The sequence below is a fragment of the Limulus polyphemus genome, unplaced genomic scaffold (assembly GCF_000517525.1).
Source record: "Limulus polyphemus unplaced genomic scaffold, Limulus_polyphemus-2.1.2 Scaffold0, whole genome shotgun sequence".
NCBI lineage: Eukaryota > Metazoa > Arthropoda > Merostomata > Xiphosura > Limulidae > Limulus > Limulus polyphemus.
In genome coordinates this window covers 946052-964352 of record NW_013665610.1, presented here as the reverse complement: position 1 = coordinate 964352, position 18301 = coordinate 946052, and the positions used below count along the sequence as shown (strand labels likewise).

Genomic DNA, 18301 nt, shown 5'->3' with positions numbered 1-18301 from the left:
GAATTCCAAAGAATGCACTCTTGAAAATTATCCATTAACTAGGGGAATCAGATTTGTATATTTCTTGCATGTATTTGATAATCATTGATGTTAGAAAAATGGGGTAACTTGTTTAACTGAATTTTAACTACTAAAATGCATCAAAATGCAGGATTTTGGGTGCCCCCCCCCTACTTGGCTTTGATTATTTTCAGGATTTTTAGGAAAGAGACACTTTCATCTCTGCCCTAGTTATAGGCTTGAAAATATAATCTTTGCATTTTGGTTCAACTTGTTTCTGTACTTTTTAGATGATCCCTATTCCCCCCCTTTTAAATTAACAATTTTTGCTAATCTTGTTTCTTAAGTTTTTTTATGTCCATTTAAGCTACATATGTGCATATGTGTTCAGTTGAATGTTACATGTTTTTAACAGTGTACTGCTGCATTAGCTCTTTTTTTTTCCACCCATTCACCACACTGAACTTATTCAAAATATGTAAGAGATGTACAACAAAGAATAAGCACATGTACTAGTATGCATGTACAACAAACAAAATGTAAAATTATTTTCAATATATATATATATATATATATATATATAAAGGACCATCTTCAAGGCAAAGATTGTATCATCACATATTTAATGACCAGCTTCCATCATTTTCACAGTGTAATGCAGACTGGGATATATGAATAAGGTGTTGTCTAGACATTATCTCTTCTACAGCTTCTTGAACTGTTATGATGTTTAGGTTTTGATTATACTGTCATAGTTTTGGATACATTGACATTTTTCACTCCAGATGGTGCTATTCGTTCAATAAATATCATAGCTATTAGATCTATGTCAAGTTTTAGCATAAAATATTCACTTTCTTATTGAATATTCTCCAAAAATTATGTATTTTATTTAAAATTCTTTTCATCTTTCTTGAAGGAGTCATACTTTTGTCTGAAATGTTTTTGTTCAATCTTAGGTGCAAACAATTATCAGGAACCAGACAAGTATGGGAATGAGACATCGTGATCACTCCAATACAGGAAACATTTATAGAGGAGTTAGTAGTGGGTTAGCAACTTATTTTTTTGGTCATGATCACAAAAAGAAACTAACAGTGGAGAAATTTCTGGATTTTCAGAAACAGCTTCAGACAGAGATTCTTGCACTGGAAGTAAGGATTTTAACAGTCAAATGTATAACAGCAACATAAATCATTATAAATCATAAATTATTTATATCATCATCCCTTCTTCAGTAACTAACAAATTAAGTTTTGTTTATATTTTAGCACTATTTCTTGTTTCTTTAAATCCACATGTGACAAGTCATTGTAAGCTAGGTTTATCCTTGAGATTGCCAAAGACTTACCATAGAAGACTTTTGCAGGGACCATTAACATTTTTTTATTTAAAATTATTCATGCTTTGTCTTTGCTTTTCTTTTCTTTATCAAACACTTCTGAATATAGTTTGGAAATTCAGTCAGAAATGTTTATTTTAGCATTATTTATTAATTTGTTTTTCTAAAAGGATAAAGGTAGCTAGCCAGGTTTGATTCAAAAATTAATAGTAGTGACATAATTATTATTTAAGTCAAACTTTAATAACTGTTTAGAAGCAAATAGGTAAAAAACTTCTGAAAGATGTGATTGGCTTATTGTTGATGACTTACAATATTTCGGTCTAAAACAAGGATATGTGTATGTAAGTACATGTATATGTAATATTTTTGTTGACTTCCATGTGCAAACAATTTTCAGAAGTCAGATATAATTTTTTCTTTTAACCTTAACGAGAATGACGCTTAAACCCTAAATGGAACTGGTATTATTTTTATATATATACATAACATATTCAGAAATTATTTGATTTATTTATATATATATATATATATACATATTCAGGTATTATTTGATCTATATATATGTTTGGCATATTCAGGTTAAACTGTTTTCTGACTTCATTGTTCAGTCTTTTTAATTGAAAATACGTGTATGATATCCACATAGTTTGACCAATGTTCATAATAATCTTCAACATAAGTGGACCATAAAGACTAGTTCTGTTGGAAAATGCAGAAAGTACTTAAAACTAACCCATAAAGGACTAGTTAAGTTGGGAAGTGTAATTATTATATTGTTCTTCCTTAAAAAAAAAACTATTATTAGTATATGATACTTTTCTTCTCTTTGCTAGTTCATTTGTAAGACATTTCTTTGGGTATTTTAAGTTCAAGAGGAAAGAACCAAATGAGAAAGGATACATCAAGGAAGTTGACTTTGGTGACCTTTTGTTGACTTATGCTGGTCTATCTGACAAAAAACGAGCCCGTATGTTAAAGAGGGTTCGAAAGGAATTCAAGAATAGTTTGGAGGTATGTTACTAAACTAATTTATATGCTTACACATACTTATTTCTGAGAATCAATATGTGTAAAATAGGTACTTTAAATGTATGGGCAGTTATGTACTAGTTCTTTTTTTTATTGTAAAATACTTATTGTGACAAGTTTACCTGTTTTATTCATTTGCTCTATGAATAACTATTGAATCATCTATAAACTCTTTGGCACAAGTACAGCCTAGTGATTAATGTATTGAACTGATATCTGAGGTTCTTCGTTTTGTACTTTTAAAAATGTGTGGTTATCAGAGTGACAGTCAATCCTACTATTTAGTTTACAGTTCAAACATATCTTTATACTCATGAATTACATGTTTAGTCTACGAGTATCATTGTTTAAACGATATAAAATATATTAAGCAACAGATTTTTTTTGAAGGAGAGAGAAAAAAGTCAAGATCACTGGTAAAATTTATGGGAGGAGGTTAGCCTATACAAGTAAGCTTATTGTGCAGGTCACACGATCATAATTCAATAAGTATAATGATTGTCAAAACTTACTGTTTATTCTCTGACAAGGAGTGTACATAATTTTGATTTTGTTCGTTTAAGCTCTGAAAAATAGTGAGTTTAAAACTAGCCATAATTGAAATTATTATTAATAAAGATCACATTCTGTTGAATTAAGATGTGGAAAAGATAAAACTTAAACAAGTTTGTTCTAGTGACTTGTTTCAGTTTGATTCTTTACAGTTTCCCTTAAATGTTAATTTTTTTATTTAACGATAAGTTTGTGATATGTCACAAACTTATGATATGTCAATCAAACAAACCTAGTTGAAAGTCTGATGTATATATCAAGTGCGGTTGACAGATACCAATTACTCAAGCACTGAAAGTTCATGCAGAACTTTAAAACATTTTGAAACTCTTTTGTTCATTTGTAATATTAAGGTTTGGAAATTCTTGAAGAATGTTAAAAACAGAAAGATGTGACTAGAAACTTAGGGAAGAGTAAAAAGAGATCAGCCACTTTAAGAAGAAATTAACAAATATGCAAAACACTGTAGTAAATATTGTAGATGTGAAGGTCATAATTGTATCTACTGTCATGGAAGGACAAGTTTTAAAATATAGTGATAGTGGAAACTACTGAAGTCAGGCTTTTAGCTGTTCAGAAAACAATAGTTATCAAGTTTTTCACTGTGCAAAGTGTTCTATATTGCAAGTCAGCATGGACTGATCATTAAGAACCAGTGACCTCAGGTTTATGGCTATATCAAGAAACTACAGGTTTGAAGTTTTCCATAGTGTAAAGAACCAAAGATTGAAAGGTTGTTACAGTTCAGAAAGATGCTGATTGCAAAGTTAATGCAACTGTAGGAAGCCAGATAAAGAACTTGGAAAACAGTATGGCCCAGTTGTAGGTAAAATCAGCAATCTTGAGAGTATATGGCTAAAAATTTCAACCAAGGTCTTTTACAATTGTTATTACCATGCTTCATAGATCAACAACATCTGTGTAGCCTAAGCAACAAAAATAATTCTAATCGTAAACATTTTATTTTCACTGTAAAATGTTAGATTGCTGGACGAGCCAGTTGTTAGAATATTGTAAAAAATAGTTGTTCTCTTAATTAATGAGTTGAGATTTTAACTTCAGTGTATTTATGAAAACTCTTAAAACTTTAAACTGTTCTTTAGAAGTCAGATATTTTATCATTCTGGATTGTAAAAGTTAAAATATAGTTTGAGGTTGTAATATTGATACAGAACATTTATACTATGATTTCAGTTGTAAGCTATTTGTTCATTGGCTAACTATTTCTAACCGTGTCTACCTTGTAATTACTAAAACAGAATTGTGACATTTATAGACAAATGTGGAATTAGTAATAATAAAAACTGATATATCTCAAATAAAATGAATAGTAAATCAAAAATAGTTAAAAATGATATGATTAGAAATAAAAACAAACACATGAAACATTGAACTTTGTGTAAGAGTTTGGTTTTAACCATGTACCATTTTATCTGTTTTAATATTGCTATTGTGGAAACAGTATGTTTCTGAAAAGTATTGATGTTTTGCTGATTTTTTACTGGACTAATACTTATGTAAAAATGAAAACTAAAGCCATTTATAAAATCCAAGAATTTATAACAAGAACTATGCTGTCTTATAATGAAATTAAATATTCTGAAAAAGTTGCATCTGGTGTTTATTATATATTTAGAATAGTAGTATATGGACATCTATTTCTCAAGTTTCTAACTTGAAGTTAAATAAAACCTGGTTTAGGGTTAGATTTAGATAAATTGCATTGGACTATATTATCTAACACTCGGTTTAACCCAGTTTAGTGTATGACATTTAGATATAAAGCAAGTATTGTGTTTTATGTTGTGTAATTAAATAAAATGTTATAAACATATTGTAGTTTTTATAAAGTAAGTGGTCTTCATATTTGTTTTGTGTTATGAAATAGCTGTTATCTAGAGCTCAAGAAGATATATATTAATTTGATTATGTTTTAAGTATTATAACAAAAAATTGACTATGTAGTGTTTGTCTAACTTAGAACATGGTTTTCTCTAGGGCATCTCACTTCAGGACTATTTGAATTTCTTTCACTTTTTGAACAACATTAATGATGTAGACACCGCATTGACTTTTTATCATGTTGCTGGAGCATCAATTGAACAAGGTTAGTTGTAGAATAGTACTTGAAGTCTGTCTCTATAAGAAAAAAGACCGAAAATAAGACACACAAAATAAGGTATTTGTCATTCTTTTTTACAACAGGTGCAAAAATTATTAACTAATTAGAAGATAACACTACTCTGCAGTAAATATCAGAAGAGAAAGATTTTTAGTTTAATAGCTAAATCCTAGCTATTAAATGGTATTTTTAGTTTTACGATTGACAAGAAGACTTGTAAGAATTAAAACATCCAAATCTTTTGATAAAGATAGCATATATATATATATTGCTAGTATATCTTTTCGATAATATGTTGAGTTACTTGAATATTTTATGGGAGTGTAAAGGTGTTTTTTTTTTTCTTTCAGCTACCTTGAAGCATGTTGCTCGAACAGTAGCCCACGTTGATATTCGTGACCATGTCATCAATGTGGTCTTTACCCTTTTTGATGAAAACAGTTAAGTAGAACTTAAGAATAAAATAAATGCTTCCAATTTATAGTGATATCAAAGTAGACGATAATAGTAATATAAACAGTATAGCAAAAGCATCTTGTAACTATTATCCAAGTTTAAGTTAACATGATGCAAGTGATTGCTAACAATGTATGAACATTTTCAACAAAAAATTTAAACTTATGTTAACATTAACCAGTTTTTCTGTTTTCAAAATATTTCTTACGACACGTGAAGAAAAAGATTTAATGTTGTATTCTCACAGAAAAATAAAACACTGATTTTATTTTAAACATTGATAGAATATAAATTATTTTCTGTTTTGTTTGTAATTAGTTAGTCCTCCAAAATAATTTAAAGTAACAGTTCATTATATAAGCAGCTTTACAAGGCCACATTTTTTGGGAAATCTGAGGCATATAGTTACATCTAATCAAGTTATTTGAATGCTTTTATACAAATGTTTCATTTTAGAACTAGTTATTTTAACACCACGTACAAAAAAGAACATTTAAACATCTGTTGATACAGAAGGAGAAATAGATAGTCAAAAGGTGTAAAGTGAAATTTTCTTCATGCTTATGTTCTCTTTGTTGATAAATCTAACCATATGGTAAATGAAAGAAGAATTTTAAAAAACTTGGTACACTTCTAAACATTGGTTCAGTATGGGGAAGTGGTTACCATCCACTGGTCCACAGGCAGATTTCAGCTAGTTTGATAGATAGTTGAAAAAAAAAAAGATTCAAAATATAGCTACCGAAGTATATTGTTTTACAATATAATTTAAAAGTACTTTAAAAAATTAACATTGTATGAAGCGGTCTGTGAAATGTTTTGCCAGAATTAGCTAATCCTCAGAAAATAGATTGGGAACTACTGGTCTAGGGAACACAATTAATATGAAGTAAGTCTAATATTCAGTTTTTATACATTAATTTTGTACTGGCCACTAAAGGCATAAACTTGATGCATTCAAATCAGTGGTCCTATTAGTTTCTTAATAAATTAAAACTAGTGTGGTGTAGTGGTTAGAAATGACAATTTTTGGCTATACCCATTATCGAACCACATTGTTGATTTCATTTCAGCTGCTGAGGTTCTGCGGTTCTTGTCCCATTACCACAAAAATATAATAAGTATGTTCTGCACTTTGGGACCATAGGTGTGTGTGTGTGTTATAAGAGTGATGGTTAAATCCCACTATTCTCTTTGACAAGAGGAGCTCAAAAGTTGGCAGTGGGTGTTCTTGGCTATCTGCCCTCCATCTAGTCTATCAGTTCAAAATTAGAGGTGACTAGTGCCAATAACACCCGAGTAGCTTTACACAAAATCAACTAAAAAAATCTTTTCAACTGCTTCTTTTAATTTCCTTTTATCAAACAGTTTAAAATTTATTTGAAACACATAAGATAGTGTTTCATTATTAGCATCTGTTTATAGCATTTACCATTTAATTTATAAGGCAGTCTAAAAGCCCAAGGAGACTTGTATTTACTCTAGCTTTGAATACATGTAATATTTTTATCAATGATACACTGTTTTAAGTACGTGTAAATTTGTAATGTTTTTTCTGATTACAAAGTGGTGATGCCAGTTTCTACAAGTGAATATGTATGAATACGGGCACATTATTGGATTGAGTTGATATCCTTGCTTTGCACATATGTTGATGATTTATAGAGCTGATTAAATCTAAAAATCTGTTTCAAGTTCGGACAAAATTTTCCCTTTCAGTTGTTTATATTCACTTGAATTGTAGATTTTTGCACATTTGATTTAATATATGTTAAGTGTATGTTAAGAATTAATTAGAGAGAAACTTGATAATAAAAGGAGATTCATTAATGATGATGTATTCTTAGACACAATGTAACATATAAAATCATGAATTATAAAAGTGTACCCTACTCTGCAATAAAAAAAACAACAGTTGTTGATCGATATTTAACTACTTGCATGTGGGATGTATACATTAACTTGTCATCATGTAGTGTGAATAGGTTAAGAAAATATGGATGATATTGTTAGGTACCAGATTTTGCTACACTGCCAAAAATGTTGTTATAAAAATGTGTTTCATACTAGTCTTAAACACTGGGAATTGAATTTTTTAAAAGAAACACACTACATTTCAATTAAATCTTATGGTTTTTAGACTTATAATCAGTGTTTTTGTGTATCTACACACATACTTGCTGACATGAAACCTTTTCTATACATTTGAAATTCTCTGTTCTTGAATTCATTAATGTTTGCAGTTCCTGTATATTATTCTATGAATTTTTAATTTAGGTGGTGCATATTTCTGAATAAAGCTGTTTTAGTACAATTTTGAATGAAATAGAAAATATTTGTTTCATTCTTGCGTAAGAGTACTCTTTTACTTTTTATTTATTTACTTTCAGTGGATGGACAGCTGAGTAACAGAGAGTTTGTGTCTGTAATGAAAGAGCGTCTTTATCGTGGTCTTGAGAAACCCAAAGATACTGGCTTTTTCAAATTGATAAACTCTGTGATGAAGTGTGCTCGTTTGAAGAAACCTGTTCTCTTAGATATGTAGCCATATTCTAGTCAATTGGTCTCATTATCTTTAAAAAACAAATATAATTGGAGTTGCAAAACCATTTTTACATTTAGGTAGTTTTTGCTTTCCCTAAACTTTTATCTTTTTTTTGTGTGTTGTATGGCATAGGTAAAAAGTGAAAATGTATATTGCATTATAAATTTGATAGTGACAAAAATCTAAAATATGTTAAATATTTCTACATATAACCTTAAATATTTTAAATAAAAGAGTAAAAAATAATGATGAGATCCTATTAGATGGATTTTCTCCTTCATCACACAACAACTTATTGAAAGGGGATAATGTTTACTCACTAAAATTTGCCTGTCTTATGATTATGTCACAAGTTGTTTACCATGGTGCCTTGTGAGTATAGTGAGTGGGGGGTGGGGGTTTAGCACAGCCATATTGTTTTCTTAATAAATACAATGAAAAGTATGGGTAAGCAGTTGTGTTGAAAACCAGTTGTTGTGTGCGATTTTGTCCTGCAGATTTAAAGAGACATAAAGGTATTGGTTATTATACGATATTAAATGATAAAAAACATAGGGCACTACGGACAGAACTTACTAGGAATAAAGCACTTAAAACAGAATCAAAATGGATGTATATAATGCAGTTTACACTTCTTAAACGACAAGAAGATGTATGATGGGAAAAATCCTTATGCATTTCTATGAGCATGGATGAAAGAATGGTCAGAAGCTGTGATCCAGTATAATGAAAGAATTAAAACTGGGGTTGAAGATCTTAGTTATACTGTGCACTTCTGTTTGATACCAAATAAAACAACAAAATCAATAGAAACAAAGAAAGAAAGAAAGCAAGAAGATGTGATGCTTCTTCAAGTGGATGTAGGCCTATCTACATTCATGATGAGATTCCTTATGATAAACATGCCACAAAAAAGATTTAAACGTGAAGATCCAGTGCCATTTGTGAATGTGAGTATATCCTTAATGTATTAATTTTTTTTACTGTAAATCATGTGTTACAGTTTGAAAATACTCCAGAATTTTATCCACACATCAGTTTTAATTGGTTTTTGCATTATTGTTCTATATTATGCTCAGTTAATTAATAGTGAATTATCATGTATTCTAAAAACATTTGACTAGTATAGTTAATGTAAGGTAAACAGCTAGATCCAAACTAATTAGTTTTGATTTAGAGGATACAAATTTTCAGATGAATCATTAAAAAAAACCATTTTGCTTTACAGTCATCTGCTACAAAAGGTTTAAGTGAGTACAGTGCCCCAGTCACACAGTTAGAAGAGGTACAAGTCAGTTGTGTAGTTCAATCTGGAAATAAGAATGTAAATACTACAGTTTCTTTACTTAATCCTTTGCATGTGGGCACAGTAAATTTGACCTACTTTGTAACCACCATATAACCATGAAACTACATATTTTAACTCTGAATGTACTTAGTGTATCTTCACAAAATGTGGTAAGTTTTTTAGTAAACATTACAAGTCTTTTATAAATAAAAAATCAGAGTTAAAAAAATTTTTTACTGAACATTTGTCTGTGAACTTGCAAAGCCTTTACTAGATCAGTCTGAGTAAAAGGTGATTTTCATGCTGAAAATAAAAATACTTTTTTCATCTTGCAGTTTTCATTTTCATAATATCTAGAACTCTTTAATGAATATCAGAAGTTTGTTTTTGTAAAACTTTATACTTTATCTGTTATTTTCTTTATCTTAACACAAACTGTAGTGAAATTATCGATCTGATCTACTGTGAAATTAAAGTTGAAAATATGAATTATAATCAAAAATGCTTTCTTTTTTTCTCTCTATAATGGCTGCAGATTGTAACCACAATTACAATTATTTGTCCTAACAGCTTCAGCATCTAAGCTTTTATCATTGCTTCATCTACTTTTATGGTTTTATTGTACTTTTAACATTTCTTTGTACATGAAAAGCAATAAATTTTCAGTGGGACAGCTTAGGGTAAACAGATGGATCAGATTACATCATGTAACCTCAAATTGCATGCTTTCACTGAGTGATCAAGAGAATTTTTTTAAATTTAAATTTAGGTATGTAACCTAAAAAATTTATAATTTTCACGTTTTAATTAATAGTGTTAAAAATATATAGCAATAAATTAAAAATATACTTAACAATAAATTTACCACTTTAGTCTCAAGGCTTTTTGCACTATGGTGCCATGAATAGTAATCCTATTTTTTCCCACTGTGTTGATTGTTCAAAAAAATAATTCATGACACTTTAAATGTGCATTTTAGAACACAAAAATATATATCAAGCACTGGAATACAGTGTTCCAAAAGTACTATAAGTTACCTGGTTTTCTAAAAAAAACTATATAAGTAGGTTAAAAGATTGCATTACTGCTAAGAGCAGTGACTTTACTCATCAGGAGTCGAGCTTTTCTTGTGAAATGTCATTTGTGACCACCAATTATAAACAGACAATCATTAGGTTTGTGTATTTCAGAATATGCTCTTTCAGTTGGTTATAAATATGTCTTGCATAGTTATGCATGAGTAAATGTTTTCAGATGGATGAAAAGATGGGAAGGGCTTTTCTGGTGGGTTTTACAAATTTATTGGTACCTCAGCAAATCAAAAAGATAGAAGTTTCACTATTTTTATTTTTTCTTGTCAATATGTTTAGTTTGTGTTTCTAATTTTTTAGGAACTGCAGATGTTGTATTGTTCAAATTCAATGCGAGAGATCAGTGTCTAGAAATGTCACATGACAGTGAAGATTTTGAATTTTTTAAAGTATTTCATTTTGAAACTAAGGAATTAAAACTTAGGAAATATTAAATTTGAATTATAAACTTCATTTTAATGCCAAGTTTATTGAATACATTGATAATAAATTTGTTTAGTTAAACTTTGAATGTAACTGTAAAAAGATTTGTGACATGCAGACTTTGATCCACTCCTATGTATAGCGTAACTGACTGTTAAAATATTTGAAAAAAAACTAGTAATTAACATGAATGAAAAATATAAGACTAAATGTTAGGTTGTGAAATATAAATGTTTTAAAGAATTCTGTTTGATATAATGTCAGTTACATAATTGTATTTATTGTATTAAATTTGCTTGAATGTATTCAAATAACAATTTTATTAACAATTTCAGGCATATTGCAGTACAACAAGTATTCCAGTGAGTGATAAATAGCAAGGACTTTTGGCTAACATGAAAGAAAATGTTAAATCTTATGACACATCCAATGTTGGTACGTTACAACAATTGCTTCAAGTAGTCATGAAACTCTTACCAAATATCAAAGAACAATAAGAAACACCTTCTTTGCATAGAAATGAAGATAAATTGACACTACTGAGATTTTCTGGCTGTGATGATGATGATGATATTATATTTTGAACTGGATTTTGTTCTTATGATCCACTTATTGCATTTTATACAAATATTCTGGAACCACAGGCATATAATTTGAATTACTAGGGTTCTGATAATTTATACAGTTTGATTATAAATGTGGACCCAAAAGGAAGCTACAGTCAGTTGATATTTTTTTACCTTAATTAAATTAAAACAGACATAAAAACTTGGTTGAAAGATTAAAAATCAGAGAGGAGAAGATGTCTAGGGTGTTTGTAACAAGGATGAATTTCAAGTGTTGTGTACTTGAAACACTAGATACTTATGTATCAAAGTCAAAAGTTAAGGAATACATGCCATAATGTTTTAAAGGGCTTTACAAAAATGTGCAGGTTGTAATTGATTGTACTGAAGTACAAATTGAATTATTCTCAGACTTTTAAGATCAAGGTGTGACATTTTCAAATTATAAGCACTGTAATACTCTCAACAGTTTCATTGGTATAAACTTGTCAAATGTGCCAACATTTGCAATGAACTCTTTGAAGGTAATTTTAGTGATAACTAGTTATTCTTTAATAGTCATCTTATTGAACAGTTAACTGTATACAATGCAGCTATGACTGATAGGGGTATTACCTGCAGGGAAATACTTGATAAAAAAAACAAAATAGATCAAGTTGATTACACCCCACTTTTTAAGTGGCAAAAACTGATGGGTAATCTCAAACAGTGGAATTACTTGGCTAAGAACATTGTTTACCATTTTGGAGCCCCCCCAGTGGCACATTGGTATGTCTGCAGACTTACAACGCCAAAAACCGGGTTTTGATACCCATGGTGGGCGGAGCGCAGATAGCCCATTGTGTAACTTTGTGTTTAACTTCAAAAAATTCAGTTACTTGAATATCCAGTGTTGCTTTGGCCACCTTTACTTGATGATTTACTTGAGTGAGAGTAATAAACATTACAATTTATTAGTGTATGATATGTAGAATTGTGTTTTCAGTTTTAAACATTTATTGCAGATTAAATGCAACACATTTCTTTCAGACATGACAAAACTGAGCATGCCTGTTATTGTATGTCTAAAAACTGTGACACGTCTTTAACTTTAATCTTTTTATCTTACTTTTTTGTAGAATATAACACTACATATTTACTTGACGATTCACATGAGTGAGAATAATAAAAGGTTAAATATCTAAAGATAATTGTTCTAAATTAACCACAATATAAATCACTGACTTTAATTCATAGTAGTCATTGAGTTCTATCCAAATATGAAAGTAATCTATTCACAGTAATTTTTCTTATAATTTTTTTTGCAAATGATCTTAACATACATCAAATGATCAAGTATGAAAACAGATGTAAAATCAAGCATACTAGATCAAGTCAGTTGTGAAAAAATATGATATGTAGAAACATGAGAATTATGAACTACTAGAACAGTTAAATACATGTCATGAAACTTCAGTACATTTGGCTTTGATGTCTGCCAAAAACATCAAAATCTACACGTATAGCAGAAACATTAAGCTCTGAAGAAGTATAGCTCACAAAGTCACTTGTTCTGTTTGTTATAGCCATCTGCATGTGTACTTGGTAAAAATATTTATGCCTTTCCTTCAATTAAGAGCCATTAGATCCTGATTTTAATGGAAGTGCTGACGTAGTGTGTTTATAGGTTATTGCATCCTCATGAAACATACTTCTACATGAATACAAACATTTCATTTCAGCTAGGCCATTAGAATCCTGTTCAAATTCATCCCACACCAGTTTCCCAGGACTAGCTGCTAGTTCACCATAGCTTAAGTCAATTATAACTTTACCTTTAACTGTCACTAGGGGTTAATGAAACAGTTCAGTAACAAATCTGTACATTCATATTTACTCATGGTGCTCAGAGCTGCTTAATGTTTCTACATACTGTAATTGTGAAATACTTTTAAATTATTTTTTCCGTTTCATTCTAAATATTGAATTTTAAGGTACTATTAAGTTTTCTTACTATTAAATTAGTTCTTAAATTTTGTTACATTTTCAGGAATGTTGAAATAACAGAATTACAGTAATATAAGACTCAAAACAGTGAAGAAGATATAAAATATAGTCAGTATTTTTTGTTATCTTTAATTTGATTGAAACTAATTCTTCAGGGCTTCTGAAAAGATGTGAAGGTTTACAATTCTCTCTATTTTCTTCACTTTCACTTGCAGTGTCTGTGCTTGAATTTAGGGTTTAAAGTAATCCAATTTTATGTTTTTCTTACTTTCTTTTCTTGGGCCTGATTTTAATGTGTCAAATTTGATTTCACTTGGGATTTTTCTATCACCAAAACTTCCATGGTGACCTAAAAAATAACAATACATAATAGAATAAAAGCTTTCAAAATTTTTCTTAGTCTAGGTATAATGTTGCTTTATTAGCACCAAGTCCTTGAGTGGAATGGTTAAACTTTCATGTTACTAATCAAACCAAAAAAAAACTTAATTGTAAAAACACATCCAGATTTATATCATTTTAGCTCATATATCCACTAACAAACACTGTCAGATAAAGTGATTCAGTTTCTGCTTTAAAACATTACTTGGTTTGATCTTTGTCTGCTAATTTACACAGCCTACCATAACACAAGACTAGTTTTGATGCAAATAGTGATGAACTAACTTCTATATAAAGTAATCATTGTTCCAGTTCCTGGGGAGAATTATATTTAGTTATTGATTATGGCAAAATAGCTATCCATAACATATCTTTATCATAATCTCTCAACACTGTCCATTGCTGCTGCATTTTTCTACCCATTCATCGAGCTCACAATGCAACTCATTAAACACTGTGTGACATAATCAGGTCAATGGATAATTTTTATTCAAAAATGAGTGTTTATACAACATAAATTCTCCTTATAAAATGATAAAGTGATTTTTACAACTTTTCTAATATCAGAAGGAATGACTAGATATAAATAAACAAGGAGTGAGAAAAATGTATCAGTGACTGATATGGAACTGTTGAGTTTAGTGATTAACGATTTCTTTATGTTATGGATCATCTTACAGTTACTGATTATGTTTTTCAAACATTGAAAGGAGTCAGTATTTAATATATTTATTATCTGCATCAAATCATGACACATAAAGACCTATGGAATATCTTCATGTTGAGGAGACAGACCTCTAAAAGACGTAATTAAAAAATAATTTATATGACTTCATGGAACTTATTTAATTATAGGCTTGATGTAATAAGAAAGAATTAGCTTAAGATTAGTTCATTATTAAAAGGAAAAAACAAAACCTAGAAAATCATTAAAAAAATTAAAGTTGCAAGTGCAAATTTCAATCTTAAATAGGTTATTTAAGCCAAAATATCTTTCTTTCCGTAAAGTATATTCATTTAATTTCTTGATCATACTTCTTTTTTTTTCTTTCTTTTTTTAATATTGTCATAAAAGAATTCACCTGCATTAAGAAAGGAAAGGGCAGAGTGAAAAACCATAAACTGTTACCTGTTTATCTAAAAAATAGCATCACAATATTTTTTATAAAGTAATATTTAGGAAGTTTTTAAATGTGAAATTGTTATGTATTTTATCCAAAATACTTTAAATTACACCTAGAACTGTACTCCAGTCTTTTTTTTTGTTTCTTTGTAACAGTCTGGATATATCTATTTATTAAACTGTGCATATTGCAGAATTATATTGAATTGTTGAAATATATCATTAATAACCTTCAATTCAGGTTTGTTATGATGACAGCAATAGGATAATTATTAATCTCATAGCTATTTCTTTTGATGAACATAACCAAAGATATTATTTTGTAATGTAATTCTACAAGTTATTGTTGCCACCCAATTGTTTATTTGATATGCTGGAATGTGAATTATAACATTCAGTACTATACTTTTACTTGGTTATTGTATTAAACTGTTTTTAATGTAAAAATACAAAGCTAACTTATTATTTTGTAATGTGTTTGTTGTAGCAATTCCTTTGTTTCTTTGCAAGGGCCACTTAACTGAGCTCTTGTAATTTAATTTAGTAATATTTGGTGGATTGTTTTTATAGTATAATCATTATCTTTTATTTTGGAGTATAGCATTTGATTAATTTGTATTTTTAATTCAAGATCTAAAATATAACATACAGTTTTGGGTTTGGCCAACAACCTAAGTGTGTATGTAAATCTTTCTTTTATTGATACAACTTTGAGTTTAGTCATGAATTCATGTTATGATTATATGAATATTTCACTATGTAACTATGGCTTTTTTTTGCAAACTATAAGTTTGTTAATGTCGGTTGTTAATATATATATATATATATACATACTGTAAAAATGGTTTCAAACTTAAGCTTTTAGGTAATTTAATTTAGTAATATTTGGTGGATTGTTTTTATAGTATAATCATTGTGGTTAATGTACATAAGCGTAAGTCTTAAAATGGTTAGCTAATTAAAAATATGTAGTCTTATTGCTGTTATAATGGTTAAGAATGAAAAGTGTCATTAGATTTTTTGATTAATGGAGGAAATCAGTTCTTAATATAACATGCTTTGGAAAAGAAACGATTACGGTTGTAATTTTAAGTTACTGTGTTGATAAAACAAAAATAATCCCCGAGTAATATTGTGAATTTCAAGAGTAAAAGTTGTATGAAAGTTTCACTAATCTGACTATGTAGGTAAAATGCTATTTTTTTATTATTCAGTATACTTCTAAAAGGTATGTTATTACATATTTTTAATTAAGATATACGTTTTCAAAATTGTGGAAAGTGTTTGAAACTAATTTTAAACATGCATATTTAAATTGAATAACTCTAGTAAGAATGAAGAAGGTAATAAAAGTAAGGATGAAAAAAACGTTTTTATGTGTTATATAAAACGTGCTTCTGACGTTTTCGAAAAATACGAACCTATAAAAGAAAATTCATGACCCAATCGTAACTGATTTATACCGGAAATTAAAAGGTCACAATTGATAGGCAACTGTCGCAATTCTTGCTTACTTTGTGATGATGAGTAACAAACTGGAGGCTTAGTGGTAAAGTTACAAGTTTTCCAAGAATAACACCAGAAAAAAAATTAAGCACACGATTATTTCTTTCTTCAAAGAACACCGACCATCAGTAAAAACATTCACCAACCTACTGTTTATAAAATCTCATAAGAAGGACTTTTGCAAATTAATATCATGTGGACCTGCAAAGTATATATAAAATCCCCATAAAAGATGTAAAAATAAAAAGGTGTAAACCTCTGTAGCGTCATATTTCAAAAGAAAAAAAGCTAATAGTAGAAAACATGCTAGCTATAGATGAGTTTATGGTTATCAAGATGACCTTATATGATTCATGTAATAATATTATGACGAAGATTTTTCCAACTAAGGCGTTTTCTTTTTACCTCATATTCGTAGTGTTTTTTGTTTGTCTCTGCTCCGTGTTCTTGTTGAATGATTATTTCCAGCAGGGGTATACACTCAAGCAGAAGAAGAACAATATCCATTTATTTACAAATCATACAGTACCTACAAACTAGCAACGACGGGTCAACTACGACTGGCTAAATCCAAAAAAAATATGGTAGTAATTTCGATTTAAAGCGTTTGACCCTAAACTGAAAGTTTACTGTAGAAAGTCAATCCTAAATTACTTCCAGTAATAAAAAGATCGTGATCGTGACAGGGATAATACAGCTATAGAGGCGGAGGTTTTGTTAACTGTCAAGAAAATCTAGTGAGACCAATCCAGTGACTAGTTTCAGGATAAACCTAAATAGTAGTAACTGTATAGATTTGTGAAAAAATATTATTGTTATTAGAAAATAAAATAGTGTAAGGAACCAACACAGTCAGTGTGTTATTGCTCTTATGCTTTGATAAGAGATTTTATAAATTTAACAACGGAAAATGTTGAGAAATATTTGTAGATTGTTTATTGTGACAGTTTTTGCCGTTTAATATTTACATTTGCGACGCGCCGAAAGTGTGCTTTTAAAGAATGGAGACTTCGTACTGTTTTTTGAAAGTATTCTCATGTACTTTGTAAAGTTTAGACATACCTCGAAATCACCATATTTTAAATGCTATAGTTTTAAGTCATAGTTGCAGACAAGTTCAGGACAGGCTGATTTAAAATGGAAACCAAACACTGGTTTTTATCTCACATATGTGGTGTAGTATTTTTTCAACAAATATGGGAGAACAACTTTTAAGACGTTGCAACCTATGTAATAATTGAGATTGTGTCAAAAACTTAAGAAATAGTAAGTAATAATAATGATTTAGTAATAAAATAAGCACAATAGTATAGTCATGAGTATATTTAATCCATTTTTTGTATTTATCTGTTCTCCGAGGTTAGTATCCCCGCGGTGAACAGAGTGCAAACAGCCTAATATGTAGCTTTGAACTAAGAAAATAACAACTTTTATTTGTTAAAAACTTTCTAATCTAAAAAGGTTTATCTACGATAGCTCTGAACTTCATAGATTAAAGGATTTGTGATCGATTTTTGTGCAGCAATTTAATATTAAGGGACTTTTATAACACGCTGTCACAAAATGATTTTCAAAAATATAACCTCTTGGCCAAGATATAGCGATAATCGTCGATATTTAAATGAATTTCCGTAAGTCAGGTGAGCTAATATGGAGATTGCTACGTAAAGAGCTGAGATTGTCATCCTGCATTGACTCCAGCTTGTTTTGGGGTAAAAGTAGAGACTGAATTCGAAGATGTATGTGATAATAAACTAGGGGGTAGGTGGTACATGTCCCCCCAGATAATTTATAATCAACAGGCTATATAAAACATATAATTACACAGTTTTATTACTGTGGCAGTATTTTTAAAGCCAAATAAATATCATAGATAGTGGCATTATAT

The 18301-nt window shown here is 29.4% G+C and overlaps 1 protein-coding gene across 6 annotated transcripts in view; it reads left to right on the top strand.

Moving 5' to 3' along the window:
* The window catches only part of LOC106457563 (calcium uptake protein 1 homolog, mitochondrial-like), a 54610-nt gene extending 38335 nt beyond the window's left edge, over positions 1-16275 (top strand). For 5 of the 6 annotated variants that reach the window (XM_022386488.1, XM_022388560.1, XM_022385962.1 and 2 more), the window contains 6 exons: positions 960-1154; positions 2213-2356; positions 4925-5033; positions 5399-5488; positions 7895-8999; positions 11187-16275. In XM_022386488.1, the coding sequence (XP_022242196.1) occupies positions 960-1154; positions 2213-2356; positions 4925-5033; positions 5399-5488; positions 7895-8049 (693 nt within the window). In that variant the 3' untranslated portion in view covers positions 8050-8999; positions 11187-16275. Of the gene's footprint in view, positions 1-959; positions 1155-2212; positions 2357-4924; positions 5034-5398; positions 5489-7894; positions 9000-9277; positions 9374-11186 lie in introns of all 6 variants that reach the window. The other variant, XM_022388019.1, reaches the window with a different exon arrangement.
* The last annotated feature ends 2026 nt before the right edge of the window (positions 16276-18301 follow it).